We start from the raw sequence: 24,177 nt of genomic DNA on the forward strand, positions 1-24,177 counted from the left end.
GTCTCTCCCAAAGGGAGAGAAACTAAGAGTTACGTATAGATAGCTCCTATCGATCGGTTTTGAAGTACTAAACTTCCAGTTAGGGGAAAAGCAGGGCAGAGCCCTTTCTTTTGATTAGCAGTATGCTCTAGGTCCAACGAATGTGTGAATCTGCTGTCGGCGCTAAGAAACAAAGGTGCGTCAGAGGTGAAGGAACAACTTGAAGCTCTTGTTCCCCATTGACTGTGTGTAGCGATATTTCAGTCCGCAGTTACGATAACATCATCATCACTAGTCTGCACTAGCAAGGGAATAAACGACAACAGAAATGCTGTTAAAAAAGAACAAAAAATGTATTGGCAGATTACACAGAAGCTATCTGTAAGCTACAGTTACCGGGTACTGTATCAGGAAAATTGCAAAACCTTCTGTCTTCCTAAAATTCCCTAGCACATAATGAGCTGCTAGCCATAAACTAGAAAAAAGGGAAAAATGATATTTTAATTATAAATTAAATTTTTGAATATACTTACCCGGTGAATATATAATAGCTGCAACTCTGCGGCTCGACAGAAAACACACTAAAAAAACTTGCGAGCGATCGCTATGAAGGTTGCGGGTGTGCCCACCAGCGCCAACTGTCGGCCAGATACCACTCTTGCATGTAAACAAAACCTTCAATTCTTCTCGTCCCGCTGCGTCTCTATTGGGGAGGAAGGGAGGGTCATTTAATTTATATATTCACCGTGTAGGTATATTCAAAAATTTATTTTATAATTAAAATATCATTTTTAAATATTTAACTTAGCCGGTGAATATATAATAGCTGATTCACACCCAAGGCGGTGGGTAGAGACCAGAGTTTAATAATTAAGTTTACAGCGTATAAGCTAAGAGTTTTTTCATTTTGACAGTTATCAATATAACAAAACCAAAATATATAGGTACTTGGTAAGGAAGTTGACTTAGACGATTACTCTGCCTTGTAAGTCTGTCTTCCTCACGGAGCCCAGCGATCCTCTTAGGATGCTGAAAGACTCCCAGGAGCTGAAGTATCAAGGGTTGCAACCCATACAACAGGACCTCATCAAACCCCTAATCTGGGCGCTCTCAAGAAATGACTTTGACCACCCACCAAATCAACCAGGATGCGAAAGGCTTCTTAGCCTTCCGAACAACCCATAAAACAATATTAAAAACATTTCAAGAGACAGATTAAAAGGATATTGGAATTAGGGAAGTGTAGTGGTAGAACCCTCACCCACTACTGCACTCGCTGCAACGAATGGACCCAGTGTGTAGCAGTCCTCGTAAAGAGTCTGGACATCTTTTAAGTAAAATGACGCGAACACTGACTTGCTTCTCCAAAAAGTCGCGTCCATAATACTTTGCAGAGATTTATTTTGCTTGAAGGCCACGGAGGTTGCTATATCTCTAACTTCGTGCGTCTTAACCTTAAGCAAACATCGGTCTTTCTCATTCAAGTGAGAATGAGCTTCTCGTATTAAAAAAATCTGATAAAATATGACAAAGCATTCTTTGACATAGGCAATGAAGGTTTCTTAACTGAGCACCATAATGCCTTAGATTTCCCTCGTAATGACTTAGTACGAGCTAAATCGAACTTAAGAGCTCTAACAGGACATAATACAGTGAACCCTCGCTACTTCGCGGTTCAACAATCGCGGATTCACCACTTCGCGGGGTTTTCCCATAACCCATATATATATACATATCGCGGATTTTCCGGAAAATTCGAAAATACCGCGAAATCTGAAGATAACCAAATACGATATTTTGTTACCTGTAATTCCATTAATACTGTAATTAGTAATATCTGCTCTTACTGATTGTTCATTGCATTACATATGATATATAATTCAGCACAGAAAGAAATAAAACACGAAAAGAGAATGTGATCATACGATAATTCAGTACGTAGTAAAATTAAATCGAACATGAAACGCAAATCAGATGCAGTCATACCATATTAGAATGGTGTGTACTGTAATGGATGTGCTTCTTTTCCATGAATCTTTTGTATGTATACGTACGTAGTACAGTACTGCATCCAATAATATTCTTTGTTGCAAAAATCACATTTCGAATAAGTACTGTAAGCGTACGAGAGAGAGAGAGAGAGAAAGAGAGAAAGAGAGAGAGAGAGAGAGAGACGTAAAATAGCGTACGTACGTAAATTTTTATTATTATTGTTATTATTATTATTATTGTTGTTGTTGTTAATAAAATTATTATTGTTATTATTATTAATCATTATTATTATTATTATTACTGTACAGTATTATTATCATTATTTATTATTATTACGGTATTGTACTTAATCTACGTACGTTCAGTATGCGCGGGGCATCTTCTATGAGTAACCAACGCACCATGTACTGTAAGACGGGTTGTGATTGGTTCAAGCGCTGATAGATGACGAATCAAAACTCAAGTTTTGTTATCTAGCCTGTGATTGGTGTTTTGCCCGCATCTTCAACTTCCAGCATCACAGTTCTCGCGGGTCTGCATCGTTCACTTTCTCTTTCCGCGTATTGCTGAGTAGACGTTCTTAACTTTGTGAAGTTTAATCTGTGCTGTGTGCGACTGTTTTAAGTTGAACTTTCTGTTAAACCCTACTGTACAATGCCTCCCAAGCCTTCTGCTTCTACTAAGGCTGGTAGTGAGCCTAAACAGCACCGAAAGATGATGACGATTGCTGAGAAGGTGACGCTTCTCGATACTATGTTAAAAGACAGTAGAAGTTACGCGGCCGCAGACCTCGAAGACCTGACGAAATCGGGCAGTGAAGACAGTGAAACACAGGAAGAGTTCCAAGAAAATGTCGAAGAAACGGTCTTAAAATTAGAACGGCTTGCCAAGCTCTGCAAGCTTGCGAATGAGGTGAAAGAAATGTCGCAAGAGTGGGACGAGGATATGGTTCGTTCTGTACAATTCTGCACCAAGATCGATGAACACATGGCTCCCTACAGGATGCTCTTGCGAAAGAAGAAGCAGCGGCAGCAACTTCCGATCACAATGCCCTCAGAAGAAATTGAAGAAGTGTCTCAGGAAGAAGTTGAAGAGGTGTCCCAGGAAAAGACACCTCCGTCTGAAGAGACGTAAAATACTACAGTATTATTGGCTGCACAGTAGAAGACATCATCAGCTTCATCATCATCATTTCTACTGTGCAGCAAATTCATCGCCATCATCATTCAAGTTTTTCTTGAACTTCTTTCGTGGTGAGTACAGTAACAATCTTTATTTTTTACTTAAACATTTTAATATTTGTGTCTGTTTTATAGTTTAGTACTGTATGCATTAAGTTAAAGGGAAGGTTTTAAAAGCCTATCATATTTTTTTTGTTTAAAATTTACATTTACGTACGTAAAACAATCTCTCTCTCTCTCTCTCTCTCTCTCTCTCTCTCTCTCTCTCTCTCTCTCTCTCTCTCTCTCTCTCTCTCTCTCTCTCTCGTAAATTGTTTTCCTGCTTTGCTACGTACAGTATGTACTGTATGATTTTATATAGATACGGTAAATAATATTTGTAATAACATATTTTGTAAATGCTTTTACTGTAAATATCATTATTTATCACTTTCATCATGCGCGTTAAATGCCTTCTTTGTTCTGAGCGTGGTTGTTTACTGAGCGTACAGTACTTTATGACGCCGTCGTTTCAGGTGGCGTCATAAAGAAAAACATTTCATTTGGAAATCCTAAGGAAAATTAAGTAAAACATTGGTAATAACAAAATCAACATACTGTATACATCAATATAATCGATGCAAAAACTAACCTATACATATATGTGTACAGTACACTAAATGAGTTTGTTTCTTCATTATGATCAGAGATAAACGTAAACAAAACATTGGTTGCCATTTTTTATCGTGCTTTTTAGGTGTTTAGGAAACGCATGATATAAAATCGCCTTTAATATTTGTGCCTGTTTTAGTTTAGGGTACTGTAGTACATGCATTAAGTGTTCTGTACATTAAAGGGTAGTTTGTTAACAGTACTACGTACAAGGGAAGGTTTTAAAAGTCCGAATATACATGTTAAATAAATAGGTAAATATGGTGTCAATACTTCGCGGATTTTCACCTATCGCGCCCGCGTCTGGAACCTATCTACCGCGATAAACGAGGGTTCACTGTACTCTTTCCAGTTCGTTGCCTACGATCTCTGATAAGCAAGGAATATCAAAAGATTTAGGCCAAGGACGAGAAGGCAGTTCATTTTTGGCCAGGAAACCAAGTTGAAGTGAACAAGTGGCTTTTTTCTGTAGAAAAGCCGATGTTCTTACTGAAGGCATGAAGTTCACTGACCCTTTTAGCCGAAGCCAAGCACACTAGGAAAAGTGTCTTGAGGGTGAGATCCTTCAGGGAGGCTGAATGTAATGGCTCAAAACTGTCTGACATGAGGAACCTTAGGACCACGTCTAAGTTCCATCCAGGAGTTGCCAAACGACGTTCCTTAGAGGTCTCGAAAGACTTAAGGAGATCTTGGAGATCTTTATTGTTGGAAAGATCTAAGCCTCTATGTCGAAAGACCGAAGCCAACATGCTCCTGTAGCCCTTAATCGTGGGAGCTGAAAGGGAGTGAACCTTTCTCAGATGTAAAAGAAAATCTGCGATTTGGGCTACAGAGGTACTGGACGAGGACACAGGTGCTGACTTGCACCAGTCTCGAAAGACTTCCCACTTCGACTGGTATACTCTAATGGTAGAAGCTCTCCTAGCTCTTGCAATCGCACTGGCTGCCTCCTTCGAAAAGCCTCTAGCTCTTGAGAGTCTTTCGATGGTCTGAAGGAAGTCAGACGAAGAGCGGGGAGGCTTTGATGGACATTCTTTACGTGGGGCTGACGTAACAGATCTACCGTTAGAGGAAGACTTCTTGGAAAGTCTACCAGCCATTGAAGTACCTCGGTGCACCACTCTCTCGCGGGCCAGAGGGTAGCAACCAACGTCAACCTTGTCCCTTCGTGAGAGGCGAACTTCTGCAGTACCTTGTTGACTATCTTGAATGGTGGAAATGCATATAAGTCCAGAAAAGACCAATCCAGTAGAAACGCGTCTATGTAGATTGCTTCTGTATCTAGGACTGGAGAGCAATAGATTGGTAACCTTTTGGTCAACGAGGAGGCAAAGAGGTCTATGGTGGGTTGACCCCAAGTAGCCCAAAGACTCTTGCCCACGTCCTTGTGGAGGGTCCATTCCGTGGGTATCACCTGACCCCTCCGACTGAGACAGTCTGCCAAGGCGTTCAAGTCCCCCTGGATGAATCTCGTCAACAGGGAGATGCCTCGATTTCTTGACCATATGAGAAGGTCCCTTGCGATCTCGAGCAGCGTGAAGGAGTGTGTGCCTCCTTGCTTGGAGATGTACGCCAAAGTTGTGGTGTTGTCTGAGTTGCCTCTACCACTAAGTTTCGAAGAAGCTTTCTAATATCATCAAGGCCAAGTGGACTGCTAATAGCTCCTTGCCGTTGATGTGCATGCTCTTCTGACTTGAGGTCCACAGACCCGAGCATTCCCGACCGTCCAGGGTCGCACCCCAACCCAAATCCGACGCGTCTGAGGACAACACGTGGTTTGGGTTCTTGACTGCTAGGGATAGTCCCTCTCTCAGACTGAAATTGCTGTCCCACCATTTCAGGCATGCCTTTACTGGTTCGGAGACTGGGAATGATACCGTCTCTAATGTCTTGTCCTAGTTCCAGTGAGAGGCTAGATGGAACCGGAGAGGCAGACGGTGTAGTCTCCCTAGTGAGACAAACTGCTCCAGGGATGAGAGAGTCCCTACGAGACTGTTCCAACTCCTGACTGAAGAAACGTTTCGTTTCAGCATTAGTTGGACTTCGAGCAGGGCTTGACTGCGAATCTCCATCCCCAAATATAGAATAATCTGGGATGGGATCAGTTGGGACTTTTAGGTTGACCAAAAGTCCCAACTCCCTGGCCAGACTCAACGTCCAATGTAGATCCTGCAGACAGCGAAGACTGGACGATGCTCTGAGAAGCCAGTCGTCCAAGTACAGGGAGGCTCGGATCCCCGATAGATGGAGGGATTTTGCCACATTCCTCATGAGCCTCGTAAACACGAGAGGCGCAGGACTGAGGCCAAAGCACAGGGCTCGAAACTGGTACCCCACATTCCTGTAAACAAACCTCAGAAACGATTGGGAATCCGGGTGTATAGGAATGTGGAAGTATGCCTCCTGAATGTCGAGAGAGACAATCCAGTCGCCTTCCATAAATGCTGTCAAGACAGCCTGGTAGACTTCATCGTGAAGTTTGTCTTGACAATGAACACATTGAGCGCACTTGCCTCTTACGTACTCCTGCAGTGAACATGGCTGCCAAATCATTGGAGCCATCCCTGAGGGACTTGTTCCTGCAGAGAACGTGGCTGTCAGATCATTGGAGCCATCCCTGAAAGCCTTGTTTATGCATGACATAATTGTACAGCAAAACTTCAAACGCTCGAAAATAGCTGTGAAGTCGACCTGTAAAATCTTGGAGCGTCTCATGGCCAGGCGCCAGGGAGAGTCTATGAGGTTTGAGAAGTCTATCATGGCAGAGGCAGGAACTCCCAAGCCGAGAACTTCTCTCGTGTCATATCAGACTCTCGCTCTATAAGCCAGTTTAAAAGAAGGGAAAGCAAAGGCTGTCTCCCCCAAACTCCTCCTGGTGATAAACCAGTCGCCTAGCAAACGTAAAGCTCTCTTAGAAGAGCGAGAGAGCACTAGCTTATAAAACAACGGCTTCGAAGTAGCTAGGCCTAGTGTAAGCTCTGACGTTTAGGCGAACGAGGAGTAGCAGTTACAAAAAGATCCGGACAAAGATCCTTAAAAATCAGCATGATTTATTTAAAGTCCATAGAGGGCTAAGCAGCTTTAGGCTCCTCTCCGTCTGACAGAGTCCTCAAGGGAATATCAGTAGGAGGGGGAACAGCAACTTCCTCATCTGAAGGAACCTTGTCCGACAATAGCCGAGTCTCAAGCAAGGGAGAGACCTACCGTGGTGGCAATGCTTTACAAGCAGAGTCCACACGCACTGGTGCATTAGTAGCGGACCAGGACGCAACGTCATGTAACTGCTTGACAGTCTGTGAACTGTCAACAACAACAGGTGCGTGAGGACGCACAGCGTCCACTCGAGACTGCTTTGACCGCCTAGACTGAGCAGTCAAAACAACTCTAGAATGCGGAGGTTGACACTCAGCGTCAAAACAAGTCAACTCCGATTGTTGGCGAACGTCCTGAACGTCAACAGGAGCATCAGCAAGTGGCCGTCCAAATGTGGCTGAAAATCCACACGAGACCGCATCGAGTGTGGTTCTAAACAACCTGACTGACGTGACTTGGCTACGCCAACGTCAACAGGACGCACAAAGGAACGTTAGGGTGGCTGAAGGCCAGGATCTCGATGAGATAAACGGCTAGGCTCAACGGACTTATCGGCAGAATAGTCTTCCATAAGGGAGGCAAGCTTATTCTGCATGTCTTGCCGTACAACCCATTTAGGATCGACGGGAATGGTTGCGGTAAGAGACGAGGGTAACGTCTGTGACCGCAAAACCTTGCCTACAAAAAGACTCTCGGAGTCTGTGTTACGCTTTTGTTAGGCGGCGAGCAGTCTTCCGATGACTGCATAGGGTCAGAGCTGTCCTAATAGTTAAAACCAGGACGCTGGACCTGTCCTGAAAGGACTGACTTTCGCTTAAAGGGCCTCGAAACCTTGTTCCACGGTTTCTTATGCGAAAAGCCTTCGGATGACGAGGAGAAAATCGTCTCTCTCGCCTTATGGTGGGGGTGATCTTGGTAAGATACACCTGATACCATAGAGGGAACGTCTGTTCGCTGATCAAGGCCTCTCGAACCCATAAGTCGTACGACATTACTTCTCCCCTGGGCTTGGGAGCTTGCAAGAGGTCCCGGACTAGGCGAACGACAGGCACGAACAGACGAACCCTCGGTCGCAACACTGATAACACTTTGCGCAATATCACTTTATCACTACGATTTTCTGTTTTGCACTTATTTCACTGAAATCGAATTTTTTAACAATTCACATTAGGCATGAATAAAACTGATTTCTACCTGAAGCACGCAATTCTACCCTCATCAAAAGGTTGTAATTGCGAAATCAGTCGTATAATGTAAGCACATTAATACCAGCAAAAAACAGTAAACATATTTTAAGATAAAAAAATCAGTGGCTGGGGAAGAGACTAAACACTAGTTCATTCAAAACTACGTTTTCAATCTCTCACCGAACAGTGCCTTGGGACGAGAATAAAAACTAAAAACGTTTTATCCTTTCTCCCCGTACAGAGACTAGGGACGAGAGTAACTCGAGAACAACGTTACTCGCTTGGGACGAGATAAAGATCGGAACGTTCTCTCTCCTCTCTCTCTCTCTCTCTCTCTCTCTCTCTCTCTCTCTCTCTCTCTCTCTCTCTTGATTTCGCACCGAAGAGAAGAGCCCACTTACCTTTCGTCAATAAACAGGTTATTTGACCAAAGGAAAAAAACTGAAAGGTTTTTCAATTAAAAGTTCCTTTAAAATAGTCTTTAAAACATTTAAGCTTTGAAAGAAAAAAGAACAAAACGTTAGAATCGATTTACTCTTTCTGCAAAGTGAAACCGTGATACTCTCTCTCTCTATCGTAACGATAGAGCGCAAACTGCGTAGCATAAATAAACTAAACGTTAGTTCATCTTTGAAACAGTACGAAGACTATTCAAAGAAAAAAACTATCATAAAATATTTACTAAAAATATTTCATTTAATAAGTTTTAAATCATTAGCTCTGTAAAAGTTATTTACGATTGAAAAGGGCTCAACGTTGTTAACTTCGGTTTCCAAGTTAGGACCGCCTACTCTCAGGAAAGGTCGCATATAAACAAATCATTAAAATTTATTTTGATGTTTATTATAAATGGAAAGCTAATCGAAGAGGCCTAATAAAGGCGGTTGAGATATAAAATATATAGAGGAAACTCTATAATTAATTTATAACGTGATAAGATAATTGCTAAAAGCCTAAAACACACTTCCGTACTAAGGGAAGGGTCGGCCATTTAAAAGTCAAAGAAAGTCCATACTCTCTTTCTTGTCATCAAAAATTAAATCTATCCAAAAACGAGTTCAAGATTTAAGATGAAGATAAAACACCTGCACTGCGAAAGCTCAAACCAAAATGAAGTACTTCACCAAATATGTTGAGAAAACTCCAGGTTCTACAGCGAGTATTGATACGTCTTGTCGTCAACGTCGACAGAGAAGAATTGAAGGTTTTGTTTACATGCAAGAGTGGTACTGTATCTGGCCGACAGTTGGCGCTGGTGGGCACACCCGCAACCTTCATAGCAATCGCTCGCGAGTTTTTTTAGTGTGTTTTCTGTCGAGCCGCAGAGTTGCAGCTATTATATATTCACCGGCTAAGTTAAATATTTAAAAAAGCCAGTTGACGGCAGTAGGAATGCGTCTATTTTTCAGCAACTGAAAACAAAGGCTTTCCTTCCAAAAAGTACCAACACCCCTCTATAATATCTAGCAGCCGAGATCCAGCGAAGCAGAAAACATACTCCCATTAAAGAACAAGCGTTTATATTTTTCTGTAGCAACAAATAACCTTTATTGTTCCAGTTATTAAATATGCAAACTTTACTTAAAAAGCAGAAATACATACTCTACTAGTCGTCGAGGATAGCGAGTTCAACGCATTTACGATCTCTTCGTTGACGGTATTTGCTTCTCCCGATTTTGATAGCTGTTCTTTTTCTGCTGTTGCTTTCCTTTGGTAAACACTTGCAGCCTCTGGAAAATGAAATACAATACTGTAAAGTAACTGTGTTAACAATTAAAGGCAGGAGAATTATGAAGGTATTCACAGCTCAAGTAGAATTTAGGCTAAATATGGAGAAAAATGTATAATAATTGTTGAAGAAGAGAAAGCTAGAGAATAACTAGATTTGAGAAGAGAACAGTGATGCCAAAAAGGGAAAATGGAAAACCCTGTTGCATTGATAAAGCTTTAAGGACTGATGAAAAACGATGCTTTAGTCCACATAAAACCGTATGAGGCCTGAGAAGAACGATTGTTTAATCTCAAAGAGTTATTGGGAGACTTGAAATCTGTGTATGATCTGAGATGAGAGAGAAGGCCAAGTGAATTTCTATAGCACAATACTTGTTACTTTTAATGTTTACTTAACCCTTTTACCCCCAAAGGACGTACTGGTACGTTTCACAAAAGCCATCCCTTTACCCCCATGGACGTACCGGTACGTCCTTGCAAAAAAATCCTACAAATTTTTTTTTTTCATATTTTTGATAATTTTTTTGAGAAAATTCAGGCATTTTCCAAGAGAATGAGACCAACCTGACCTCTCTATGACAAAAATTAAGGCTGTTAGAGCAATTTAAATAAAATATACTGCAAAATGGGAAAAAAATAACCCCCTGGGGGTTAAGGGTTGGAAATTTCCAAATAGCCTGGGGGTAAAAGGGTTAACAAAATTAGACTTACAAAGAGCTTCTTACAGCTCCTTGGAACCTATTAAGTTTGTAAGTTGAAGACTTTTTGAATCGCCAAATTAACTTACCTTTGAATGCTGCGAATAGATTGGCAAGGCGGTCACTGAGCATGGTGATTACTCGCCCCTGGGCACTTGGTGGTAAATTCGAGTTTGGTGTACCTGCAGGAATACATAATAAGCAGTCGTTCATGAAGAATGAAATGATAGTTGGAAACTAGTGACAAAAGCTATTTATTTAAAGTTTAAATGGTCATCTGCTGAAGATGATGAATGTAAGAGTTGATAGGAAAAAGTGCAAGAGAAATGCCAAAGTGTGGGTGGATGGATGGAGTGAAGAAAGTCCTAGCTGACAGGAGGATATTGATAGAAATGAATGGCGAGCGATTGTAACTCAGTTCCGATAGGCCCTGCTGCTACCTCAGGTCACCTTCATGACCGCTGAGGTAGCGGCAGTAGGGGAATCAATATAGAAAGAAAGTTAGATGCCATCATTGATAAAACCAAAAGGGGAGTCACCAAGACTTAGCGATGTTCTTTGAGAGACATTTTTGATTGCTTCCAAACCTTAAAACACTGAAGACGAATCAAGAATTTTCCATTTAGCTTCACTTATCAAACAATATAATCTATATTAATTCAATTGTGTCAACAGTAAATGCAGCAGCAATAGGGATCTCTTGTTTTGGAAGGTTGTTAAAGTTGCAAATTTTATTCTCAAGAGACTTGCAAAAAAAGTAATAAGTTTTGGTATTTACAAGTTTTCATGGTATCAGTCAATGTGTTTCTCCCCAAAACCAACATGTATACAACCTGTACTGCATTAATTTTAAAATTCTTAACAGCTTTTATGCAAATTACATTTGTAAAGGTACACAAAAAGCTTTTTTATTGCTATAGACAAAAGCAGGAAGTCTAGAGTTATTAAAAGATGCTGCTTAAATTTGCGGATTATCATTTGTGAATGAGATCATGGTGAGGGGTAGATGGAGATGGTTTGGGCATGCTCTTCGCACTCCCCAAGAGTGATTAGTTCACCAAACTTTTAACTGGGCTCCAAAAGGCACTAGAAGAGTTGGAAGACCCAGGCCTACACGGTTGAGGAATATGAAGATGATGAGTGGAGAACTGTTAATATAAAAGCTCAAGATAGAGGTGACTGGCAAAATCTAACCGAGGCTCTTTGCGTCAATAGGCGTAGGAGGTGATGATGACTGGTATCTCCGTTACATAGCCGTACATCAATTGCCTAAACTTTCTAATTCCAGAGAATACTTTCCGACACTTACTTTGACTAGCCAATGCCGCTACATAAGGAGCCAAAGACCCCCAGGAGGACACCAGTCGACTGAAGGATGCAATCCATGCTGCATCGACTCGGTCCCCGTCTAACGCCAACATGCTTCTCTCAGAAATCCTGAGAAAGGGAAAGAAAGATCATCCTGGCGCCGTTTGAAACTTGAATTGGTCATTTTACATACATACATACATATACAAAGGCCCTTCCCCCAATTTTGGGGGGTAGCCGACATCAAACAAATGAAACAAAAAAGGGGAGGTCTCCTCTCTGTGTTCCTCCCATTTTAGAAAATGGTAAATTTAAACAGTTATCAGCCAATCCTATAATAAATATGGAATAAATTTCCCTTTTAAAAGCCACCAAAATAATGCAATTATTGCTAAACACCTAGTAAACCTAGCTAGAATTTATCATAAAAAACTTTTAATTGCCCGCAACATATTTCTGACTGTGCCATTCATCTTCAACAATCTCCAAAAAATGTTATTTTGATAATAAAATAAATTTTTGAATATACTTACCCGGTGATTATATAAGCTGCAGCTCTGCTGCTCGACAGAAAACTCTACGGAAAAAATCCGCCAGCGATCGCTATGCAGGTAGGGGGTGTACTTCAACAGCGCCATCTGTCGTGCAGGTACTCAGTACTCATTGTAAACAAAGAAATCAATTTTCTCCTCGGTCCACTGCGTCTCTATTGGGGAGGAAGGGAGGGTCCTTTAATATATAATCACCGGGTAAGTATATTCAAAAATTTATTTTATTATAAAAATAACATTTTTCAATATTTAACTTAGCCGGTGATTATATAAGCTGATTCACACCCAGGGGGGTGGGTAGAGACCAGCAATAAATGTTTACATTATTATGAGCTAAGGATTTTTTATTTCATTTTAGAAGTTATCAAAATAACAAAAATAAAATAAATAAGTACCTGGTAAGGAAGTCGACTTGAACAATTACTCTGCCTTTTTAAGTACGTCTTCCTTACGGAGCCTCGCGATCCTCTTAGGATGCTGAGCGACCCCTAGGATCTGAAGTATGAAGGGTTGCAACCCATACCACAGGACCTCATCAAAACCTCTAATCTAGGCGCTTCTCAAGAAAAGAATTTGACCACCCGCCAAATCAACCAGGATGCGAAAGGCTTCTTAGCCTTCCGGACAACCCAAAGACAACAATAAAAACATTTCAAGAGAAAGATTAAAAAGGTTATGGAATTAGGGGATTGTAGTGGTTGAGCCCTCACCCACTACTGCACTCGCTGCTACGAATGGTCCCAGGGTGTAGCAGTTCTCGTAAAGAGACTGGACATCTTTAAGATAAAAAGACGCGAACACTGACTTGCTTCTCCAATAGGTTGCGTCCATTATACTTCGCAGAGATCTATTTTGTTTAAAGGCCACTGAAGTTGCGACAGCTCTAACTTCATGTGTCCTTACCTTCAGCAAAGCTTGGTCTTCCTCACTCAGATGGGAATGAGCCTCTCGTATTAACAGTCTGATAAAATAGGATAAAGCATTCTTTGACATAGGCAAAGATGGTTTCTTAACTGAACACCATAAAGCTTCTGACTGTCCTCGTAAAGGTTTAGTTCGTCTTAAATAGAACTTAAGAGCTCTCACAGGGCATAAGACTCTTTCTAGTTCATTTCCAACCATATTCGATAGGCTTGGAATATCGAACGATTTCGGCCAAGGACGAGAGGGTAGCTCGTTTTTGGCTAGAAAACCAAGTTGTAGAGAACATGTAGCCGTTTCAGATGAAAATCCGATGTTCCTGCTGAAGGCGTGAATCTCACTGACTCTTTTAGCTGTGGCTAAGCAAACCAGGAAAAGAGTCTTTAAAGTGAGATCTTTAAAGGAAGCTGATTGTAGCGGCTCGAACCTTTCTGACATGAGGAATCTTAGTACCACGTCTAAATTCCAACCAGGTGTAGCCAAACGACGCTCCTTCGTGGTCTCAAAAGACTTAAGGAGGTCCTGTAGATCTTTGTTGTTGGAAAGATCTAAGCCTCTGTGACGGAAGACTGATGCCAACATGCTTCTGTAACCCTTGATAGTGGGAGCTGAAAGAGATCGTTCTTTCCTCAGGTATAAAAGGAAGTCAGCTATTTGAGTTACAGAGGTACTGGTCGAGGATACAGATACTGACTTGCACCAGTTTCGGAAGACTTCCCACTTCGATTGGTAGACTCTAAGGGTGGATGTCCTCCTTGCTCTAGCAATCGCCCTGGCTGCCTCCTTCGAAAAGCCTCTAGCTCTCGAGAGTCTTTCAATAGTCTGAAGGCAGTCAGACGAAGAGCGTGGAGGCCTTGGTGTACCTTCTTTACGTGTGGCTGACGTAGAAGGTCCACCCTTAGAGGAAGAGTTCTGGGAACGTCCACTAGCCATCGAAGTACCTCGGTGAACCATTCTCTCGCGGGCCAGAGGGGAGCAACTAACGTCAACCTTGTCCCTTCGTGAGAGGCGAACTTCTGCAGTACCTTGTTGACAATCTTGAACGGGGGGAATGCATATAGGTCTAGATGTGACCAATCTAGGAGAAAAGCATCTATATGAACTGCTGCTGGGTCCGGGATTGGTGAGCAATATATTGGGAGCCTCTTGGTCATCGAGGTTGCGAAGAGATCTATGGTAGGCTGGCCCCATGTGGCCCAAAGTCTCTTGCACACATCCTTGTGTAGGGTCCATTCTGTTGGAATGATTTGTCCCTTCCGACTGAGGCAATCTGCCATGACATTCAAGTTGCCTTGGATGAACCTCGTTACTAGTGAAATGTTTAGATCTTTTGACCAGGTGAGGAGGTCCCTTGCAATCTCGTACAACGTCATAGAGTGGGTCCCTCCTTGCTTGGAGATGTACGCCAAAGCCGTGGTGTTGTCCGAGTTCACCTCCACCACTTTGCCTTGAAGGAGAGACTTGAAGCTTTTCAAGGCCAGATGAACTGCCAACAGCTCCTTGCAGTTGATATGCATTGTTCTCTGACTCGAGTTCCAAGTTCCCGAGCATTCCCGACCGTCTAATGTCGCGCCCCAGCCCGTGTCCGATGCGTCCGAGAAGAGAACGTGGTTGGGAGTCTGAACAGCCAGGGGCAGACCCTCTCTGAGCCTGATACTGTCCTTCCACCAAGTCAGGGAAGACTTCATCTTCTCGGAAATGGGGATCGAGACCGCTTCTAGCGTCTTGTCCTTTTTCCAGTAAACAGCTAGGTGATATTGAAGAGGACGGAGGTGTAGTCTTCCTAACGATATGAACTGTTCCAGGGATGATAGTGTCCCTATCAGACTCATCCACTGCCTGACTGAACATCGTTCCTTCTTCAGCATGTTCTGGATGCATAACTGGGCTTGACTTGTTCTGGGGGCCGACGGAAAAGCCCGAAAAGCTAGACTGTGAATCTCCATCCCTAAATACACAATAGTTTGGGATGGGACCACTTGAGACTTTTCCATATTGACCAGGAGACCCAATTCCTTGGTCAGATCTAGAGTCCACTTTAGATCCTTCAGACAGCGACGACTGGAAGAAGCTCTTAGAAGCCAGTCGTCCAAATAGAGGGAGGCTCTGATGTCCGCTAAATGAAGGAATTTGGCTACATTCCTCATCAGCCTCGTAAACACAAGAGGAGCTGTGCTTAGGCCAAAGCAGAGGGCTTGAAACTGGTAGACAACCTTTTCGTAAACGAATCTCAGAAAAGGTTGGGAGTCTGGGTGGATGGGGACGTGAAAGTATGCGTCCCTTAGGTCTAAAGAGACCATCCAGTCTTCCCTTCTGACCGCTGCTAGAACGGACTTTGTGGTCTCCATGGCGAACGTCTGCTTTGTGACAAAGACATTCAGCGCACTGACATCTAGCACCGGCCTCCACCCTCCTGTCTTCTTTGCCACTAAGAAGAGACGGTTGTAGAAGCCCGGGGTTTGATGGTCCAGGACATTGACTACCGCTCCCTTTTCTAGTAAGAGAGACACCTCCTGTTTCAATGCTCGTCTCTTGTCTTCCTCTCTGTACCTGGGAGAGAGATCAATGGGAGACGTTGCTAGAGGGGGTTTTCGTACAAACGTGATCTTGTACCCCTCTCTGAGCAACTTGACAGATTGTGCATCTGCGCCTCTCTTCTCCCAGGTCTGCCAGAAGTTCTTGAGTCTGGCTCCCACTGCTGTCTGAAGAAGCTGGCAGTCAGACTCTGCCTTTAAAGGACTTGGTTCCTTTCTTCTTCCCACGTCTCCCTTCGGCACGAGCACCTCCTCTGCTGGAGGCTCTGCCACGAAAGGGCGGAATAAACCGGGACGCTGGAGTGTCCATCCTTGGTCTAGCTGACAAGGTAGGCAAAGGGGTGGCTTTGCGGGCAGAGGACGCAACCAGGTCATGAGTGTCCTTCTGTATCAAAGAAGCAGCAATCTCCTTAATCAAGTCCTCTGGAAAAAGGCAATTAGAAAGAGGAGCAAACAGAAGTTCGGATCTTTGACACGGTGTCACTCCAGCTGACAGGAAAGAGCAAAGGTTCTCACGCTTCTTGAGGACTCCGGATACGAACGATGCAGCAAGCTCACTAGACCCGTCACGTATGGCCTTGTCCATGCAGGACATGATGAGCAAGGAAGATTCCTTCTCAGTCGGGGAGATCTTCCTGCTCAAAGCCCCCAGACACCAGTCTAAAAAGTTGAAGACCTCGAAGGCTCTAAATATCCCTTTCAACAGATGGTCTAGGTCCGAAGGAGACCAGCATATCTTAGAGCGTCTCATGGCTAGCCTGCGGGGAGAGTCTACAAGACTTGAGAAGTCGCCCTGGGCAGAGGCAGGAACTCCCAAGCCGAGAACTTCTCCCGTGGCATACCAGACGCTCGATCTGGAAGAGAGTCTAGCAGGGGGAAACGTAAAGGCTGTCTTCCCTAGACTCTTTTTGGACTGCATCCATTCTCCTAATACTCGTAAAGCTCTCTTGGATGAGCGTGCGAGGACGAGTCTAGTAAAGGCAGGCGAGGATGACTGCGTACCTAAAGCAAACTCTGACGGAGGAGAGCGCGGAGCCACAGACACAAACTGGTCCGGAAACATCTCTTTGAACAGAGCAAGAACTTTTCTAAAGTCCAAAGAGGGTTGCGTGGACTTGGGCTCGTCAAGGTCCGAATGTGGTTCATCAACGTGTGCCGCATCGTCATCATCAGAGAGTCCATCATCCGAGTATTGAGGAGGAAGCGGCAATGGAGTAGGTATCGGCTGGTTAGCTGAGTCCGGTCACACGGGTGCACGCGTGACTGAACCGGACGCAACGTCATGGAACTGCTGCCCAGTCTGTGAGCTGGCAACAACCATAGCAGCGCGGGGACGCACAGCGTCTACTCCAGACTGTCTAGTCTGATGTGGGAGAGCAGTGGCAACCACACTGGGTTGCGGAGGTTGACGCACCGCGTCAAAACAAAACAACTCTGACGGTTGTTGTACCTCGCGAACGTCAACGGAAGGTTCCGTGCGTCGCTGAACGTCAACATGCGGCTGGCAGGGCACACTGGAACGCATGGGTGGCGGGACTCTCTCAGCTGGAGTGCGCAAGAAGGTCGCCTCAGCGTCCACAGGACGCACAACCGAGTGTGTGGTTGGTTGTAGGCAAGAGGCTGGTGCAGCAGCAACCTTCTCCGCACGAAAGTCCTGCATCAGAGACGTTAATTGGTACTGCATGGTCTGCAGCAAAGACCACTTAGGGTCTGCAGGAGCAGGTGCGGCCACAGACGGTGTAACTGCCTGAGGCGGTACCGCTTTGCCTCTCTTAGGAGGTGAGCAGTCATCGGAAGACTGCAGCGAGTCCGAACTGACCCAGTGGCTACAACTGGGCCGTTGGACTTGCGCGGAAGGGACGGACTTGCGCGGAAGGGACCGACTTGCGCTTAAGAGGTCGTGAGACCTTGGTCCATGGTTTCTTACGAGAAACCTCTTCCGCAGACGAGGAATAAATGGGCTCTCTCGTCTTTGTGTGGGTGGGGCGATCTTGGGTAGATACGCCCGAAACCACGGAGGGAACGTCTGTTCGCTGATTAAAGCCTCTCGAACCCATTGGTCGTACGACATTGCTTCTCCCCTGGACTTGGGAGCTTGCAAGAGGTCCCGGACTAGGAGGACGACAGGCACGAACAGACGAACCCTCAAGCGCAACACTATCCACAACACTATCACTCACTTTACCACTTCCCACTGCACTTTTACACTTCAGCTCCTTGACGTCCGCCATGAGCTGGTTACGGTCACTAGCCAGGGACTCAACTCTCTCACCCAGAGCTTGGATGGCACGCATCATGTCAGCCATCGAAGGTTCCTGAGTGCCAGAAGGGGGATCGGGAGCAACCACTACAGGGGAAGGAATAGGTTGTGGGGCATGAGGAGAGGAAAAATCAACAGAACGAGATGAACTTCTCCTGACTCTATCTCTCTCTAGCCTACGTGTATATTTTTGGAATTCGATAAAATCGAATTCCGAAAGCCCAACGCATTCCTCACATCGATCTTCCAATTGACAGGTTTTATCCCGACAATTGGAACAAACGGTGTGAGGATCGATAGAGGCCTTCGGAAGACGCCTTGAACAGTCCCTAGCATTACACTTCCTGAATTTTGGGACTTGAGAAGGGTCAGCCATTTTGAATTGGTCAAAGGGGAATTCAAAAACTATCCAAAGTCATCAACAAATAATCCGATATCAAAAAAAGAATGCAAGGATTTATTGAAGAGAAAGCCTGCACAGCGAAAGCTCAAAACTAGAATAGTGTACTTCACCAAATAGTTGTGAAAACAAATCCAGTTAGCAACAGCGAATTAGTAGGTCTTGCCGGTAGCACGACAGAGAGAAAATTGAGTTCTTCGTTTACAATGAGTACTGAGTACCTGCACGACAGATGACGCTGTTGAAGTACACCCCCTACCTGCATAGCGATCGCTGGCGGATTTTTTCCGTAGAGTTTTCTGTCGAGCAGCAGAGCTGCAGCTTATATAATCACCGGCTAAGTTAAATATTGAAAAACATTGCTATCAAACCAACCATAAATTTCCCTACATCTGTAAACAGATTCTGCTTGAACAACTGTTTCTTAAATACTTATTCCACACACCCTTTGACCTTTTAAATATGACACTGTTCTTCCCCTACTAATCCTCCTGTCTGTCTTAATTTTCTAATAAAAATTAGATACATTTCCCCTTTAACTTTCTATAACTAGAATGGGTACTTGGTAGAGGGCATACCTTTGCTTATATCAGGTTTTATACCACAAGATTGAATTATGCACATTTTGGCACTGGTTTCAAGCAAATCAAAAAAATTATCTTCGACAAAGCAAAAAGACGTTTTTTACCTTTTTGTGACCTTGACCTTTGACCCAATCCCTACCAAAATCTATTAAAATTGTCCTTGGATCATGACCAATCATCCCACAAAATTTCATGAGATTCGATCAAATAGTTTTTGAGGTATGCGAATCGCAAACATGAATAAATAAGAACATAAACTTCTGGCAAAGATAACAAGACTTAAAAACGAGACTCTTGTTGAAATCAAACGCTCACCAATGCACGACCAGCGGCAAAACCTTACGAAGACTGGCTTCGCACGCAACGACCCACTGACTGACAGTCGGAAGACCGCTCAACGTCTCCAACGCGATAAAGCCTTCTCCCGAGACGCTCTCTGCCATTTGGTGATACGACGACGACAGCGAGTGCCAGGGCGTCGCTGCAGATTTCAGATGCTCGATGAGCTAGAAGAAGGAAATTCTTTATTAGTAAAATACAAAAAGTCCTCGACTTACAGACCAAACCAGTGAGTGTATAGTACGACTTGGTCGTTACGGAAAGTGTTTCCATGTGGTGCATAACTGAAATCTGAGATAATTGTGTCTACATATGATAGAGATGACTCTAAATTTTAGACAAACAAACTCTCAGTTATGACTGATAGATAGGTTTAAAAAATTTTTATTTTCTTAATTCAATATTCTCCTGTCTCACACCAACATAGAAAAATAAAGACAACTTTGAATGGTCTGTGGCACTGAAACATGACATGTATAGATGACGTTCTAAAAAGGCATGACAACAAAACCAAATTTTAATTTCCATCAATTCACTTAGAAACATTAAAACGATGTAAACTTACTTTAAGTTTGACTTCTGATGACCGATCGTATAACTTTATTCTTCTACTGTAACAAAGCAAAAATTCTGCGCATAAATCGCACAGCTCTCGGATAAGGCCATCAAAAGATTCGACCAAACTTCTGGCGGAGGTAGGCGAGGGCTTCTCTCTCCCATTTTGCATTGGAATGTCTAGGCTGTATGAAGGCATCTCTGTAACGATGAAATCGGGAAATTCTGTAGTATTAAATTCTGGGAAGAAATGGTTATTTGGCCCAATTAAATGAAAGTCCTCGACTTAAAACTACTCAGAGATATAAACACAAAATTGATCTTCTAAAAGGCAATAAAAGATGAAAAGAAAGTCCTCGATTTAAGAATACTCGGTGATACAACCACAAAATTGATGTTCTAAACGGTAATTTAAAAAAAGACATATACCATAAAAGTAGTTATCTGCTTGATTAAAGTTAAATTAAAAGATTGATTTAATTGGCCTGCCAGTATAAAAATTTTCAATTAAACCAATATTTTCTGGCATATACAGAATTTAATCTATACACCTTAAATAAACCCATTAATGAATGACCTTTAAATATTCATAATATTTATGCCTCTCCTTTAGTGCGCTGAAAATCCCGCCACTATATCCAGTAATTGATAGCAAGATTTGATAAGGTGCACTTAACCGAATTTCATCAAGTATACCTCTGGGCTGAAGATGGAGATATTAAAATAAAACTTGTACCAGTAAATACATCCAAGTTATTGGCAAGACACTTTACAGTACAGTGATACCTCTGGATACGAAAGTTTCTGCTTACAAAAAATTCAGGATACGAAAAGCGATACAAAGATTTTTATGCCCCAGTATACGAAAAAAATTTCAGGATACGAAAAGCTTACGAGATCCCAACTCGTCACCAAGAGTACAGTACCTTTTTTTTCAGGGTATCAACCCTTAATTTAGGTGTACAGGTAACAATACACCTTCACTGATCCAAATGCTTTACATACAGTACCGTAACTTTTATACAGTAGTAAAGAAAACGGACCTTTTTCTTAGGGCTTGTAGGGGGATAACTAGGCTATAACTACATTATTGAATAATCTCATGGTGGTTTCAGTAATGGATTAGGCTGTTTTTAACGGTTGGGTTAATTATTGAATGATAGAAATGACTGCATTGTATGTTTATTACTACAGTTTAGCGTGTTTATGAAAGAAAAGGTGTCTTTTCTTAAGGCTTGGAACGGATTAGGCTATTTACATGTAAAACGCGACTCAGGATACGAAAAAATCAGCAAACGAAACCGTATCCTGAACGGATTACTTTCGTATGCTGAGGCATCACTGTATACTAAATTGGTTTATATAGATGTAAAAGACAAGAAAAAGCATATACAACGTACGTTTCCTCTTTGACGACTGCTCCGAAGAGGTCATATCTTGTGTCGGAGTTTCTTGGTCACCCCTGGATGCTTCAGACATCTGGGAGGAGCCTATTCTCTCCTGGAGAGCCTTCAACTGTTCTTTCAAAGACTGAATCTCTGCCTCCCTCTGCTGCCCGACCACTACCTGCCTAACGCGTTCGTTCTCCAGCTGATCGACCATTTCCTGGGTGTCGTAAAAATGTGAGCTGTATATGCTTGAATCTGTGGCTGATCTATTGATCAGTTCTGTTATATAGTTAGCTCAAGTAATAACAATGGTCATTATATATATACATCACCAAAACAGACTACTGAATAAGGAATACTGTAATATTTTCCTTGGCAAAAAACTTTATAACTGAAATCATCATCTATAAATGAACCCTAAAGTTATACATTTCGGTAAAACTCACTTTGTATTTAAATACCTCACTAGCTTTGTTGAATTAAAATAACAGATTTCTAATAATTAAATGAATAAAATGAAAAGCCCAATGATAAAAGAGGAAAATTGGTCAAAATGATATTTTGATTATAAAATAAATTTTTGAATATACTTACCCGGTGAATATATAATAGCTGACGTCTCCGACGGCTCGACAGAATCCAAAAACTCGCGAGCGATCGCCATGAAGGTAGCGGGTGTGCCCACCAGCGCCGACTATCGGCCAGATACCGCATATACATGTAAACAGCTCCAGTTCTTCTCATCCCGCTGGGTCTCTATCGGGGAGGAAGGGGGGGCCTTTAATTTATATATTCACCGGGTAAGTATATTCAAAAATTTATTTTATAATCAAAATATCATTTTTAAATATTAAACTTAGCCGGTGAATATATAATAGCTGATTCACACCCATGGTGGTGGGTAGAGACCAGTATTAATACAGTTTACGGCGTATATGCTTAGAGTTTTTGACAGTTATATCATAACAAAACCCAAATAAATATAGGTACCTGGTAAGGAAGCTGACTCTAACGATTACTCTGCCTTGTTAGTCCGCTTTCCTCACGAAGCCCAGCCATCCTCTTAGGATGCTGAAAGACTCCCAGGAGCTGAAGTATCCAGGGCGACAACCCATACAACAGGACCTCATCAAAACCCTTAATCTGGGCGCTCTCAAGAAATGACATTTGACCACCCGCCAAATCAAAAAGGATGCGAAAGGCTTCTTAGCCTTCCGTACAACCCAATTAAAAAAATTTCAAGAGAAGATTAAAAGGATATTGGAATTAAGGGAATGTAGTGGTAGAACCCTTACCCACTACTGCACTCGCTGCAACGAATGGACCCAGTGTGTAGCAGTCCTCATAAAGAGTCTGGACATCTTTTAAGTAAAATGACGCGAATACCGACTTGCTTCTCCAAACGGTCGCGTCCATAATACTTCGCAGTGATCTGTTTTGCTTAAAGGCCACGGAAGTTGCTATAGCTCTTACTTCGTGCGTCTTAACCTTAAGCAAGCAACGATCTTTTTCACTCAAGTGAGAATGAGCCTCTCGGATTAAAAATCTAATAAAATATGACAAAGCATTCTTTGACATAGGCAATGAAGGCTTCTTAACTGAGCACCACAAGGCCTCAGATCCACCTCGTAAGGATTTAGTCCGAGCTAAATAAAACTTCAGAGCTCTAACTGGACACAGCACTCTTTCAAGCTCGTTGCCTACGATCTCTGACAGGCAAGGTATATCAAATGACTTAGGCCAAGGACGAGAAGGCAGTTCATTTTTGGCCAAGAAAACCAAGCTGAAGTGAACATGAGGCTTTATCTAGAAAAGCCGATGTTCCTACTGAAGGCATGGATCTTACTGACCCTTTTAGCCGAAGCCAAGCACACTAAGAAAAGCGTCTTGAGGGTGAGATCCTTCAGGGAGGCTGAATGTAATGGCTCAAACCTGTCGGACATTAGGAACCTTAGGACCACGTCTAAGTTCCATCCAGGAGTTGCCATACGACGCTCCTTAGAGGTCTCGAAGGACTTAAGGAGATCTTGGAGATCTTGATTATTGGACAGATCTAAGCCTCTATGTCTGAACACAGACGCCAACATGCTCCTGTAGCCCTTAATAGTGGGCGCTGAGAGGGAGCGAACATTTCTCAGATGTAGGAGAAAGTCTGCAATTTGGGCTACAGAGGTACTGGAAGAGGAAATGGATGATGACTTGCACCAGTCTCTAAAGACTTCCCACTTCGACTGATAGACCTTGATGGTAGATGCTCTCCTAGCTCTCGCAATCGCTCCAGCTGCCTCCTTCGAAAATCCTCGAGCTCTTGAGAGTCTTTCGATAGTCTGAAGGCAGTCAGACGAAGCGCGGGGAGGCTTTGATGAAGACTCCTTACGTGGGGCTGCCGTAAGAGATCCATCCTTAAAGGTAGACTCCTTGGAACGTCTACCAGCCATTGAAGTACCTCTGTGAACCACTCTCTCGCGGGCCAGAGTGGAGCAACCAATGTCAACCTGGTCCCTTCGTGAGAGGTGAACTTCTGCAGCACCTTGTCTAGGATCTTGAAATGTGGAAAGGCATAAACGTCCAGGTGAGACCAGTCCAGCAGGAAAGTCTATGTGGGCTGCCTCTGGATCTGGAACTGGAAAGCAGTAAGTCGAGAGCCTCTTTGTCAGAGAGAGTAGCAAAAAGATCTATGGTGGGTTGACCCCATGTCATCCATAGCTTCTCGCACACAATCTTATGCAACGTCCACTCCATGGAGATGACTTGTCCTCTTCTGCTGAGGCCGTCTGCCAAGACATTCATTTCTGCACAAATCTCGCCAAAGGAGAGATGTTACT

General features: G+C 43.1%; 1 protein-coding gene across 2 annotated transcripts in view; it reads right to left on the reverse strand.

Annotated features, from left to right (window-relative positions):
- Positions 1 to 24,177, reverse strand: part of LOC137635871 (protein phosphatase 1 regulatory subunit 21-like) — a 69,985-nt gene that overhangs the window by 20,206 nt on the left and 25,602 nt on the right. For both annotated transcript variants that reach the window (XM_068368305.1, XM_068368304.1), the window contains exons 6-11: positions 21,365 to 21,569; positions 19,975 to 20,165; positions 19,386 to 19,576; positions 11,822 to 11,949; positions 10,602 to 10,694; positions 9,686 to 9,813 (exon numbers count right to left, since the gene is read on the reverse strand). In XM_068368305.1, coding sequence (XP_068224406.1) covers positions 9,686 to 9,813; positions 10,602 to 10,694; positions 11,822 to 11,949; positions 19,386 to 19,576; positions 19,975 to 20,165; positions 21,365 to 21,569 — 936 coding nt within the window. The remainder of the gene's footprint in view (positions 1 to 9,685; positions 9,814 to 10,601; positions 10,695 to 11,821; positions 11,950 to 19,385; positions 19,577 to 19,974; positions 20,166 to 21,364; positions 21,570 to 24,177) is intronic.

The sequence above is a fragment of the Palaemon carinicauda genome, unplaced genomic scaffold (assembly GCF_036898095.1).
Source record: "Palaemon carinicauda isolate YSFRI2023 unplaced genomic scaffold, ASM3689809v2 scaffold187, whole genome shotgun sequence".
Classification (NCBI taxonomy): domain Eukaryota; kingdom Metazoa; phylum Arthropoda; class Malacostraca; order Decapoda; family Palaemonidae; genus Palaemon; species Palaemon carinicauda.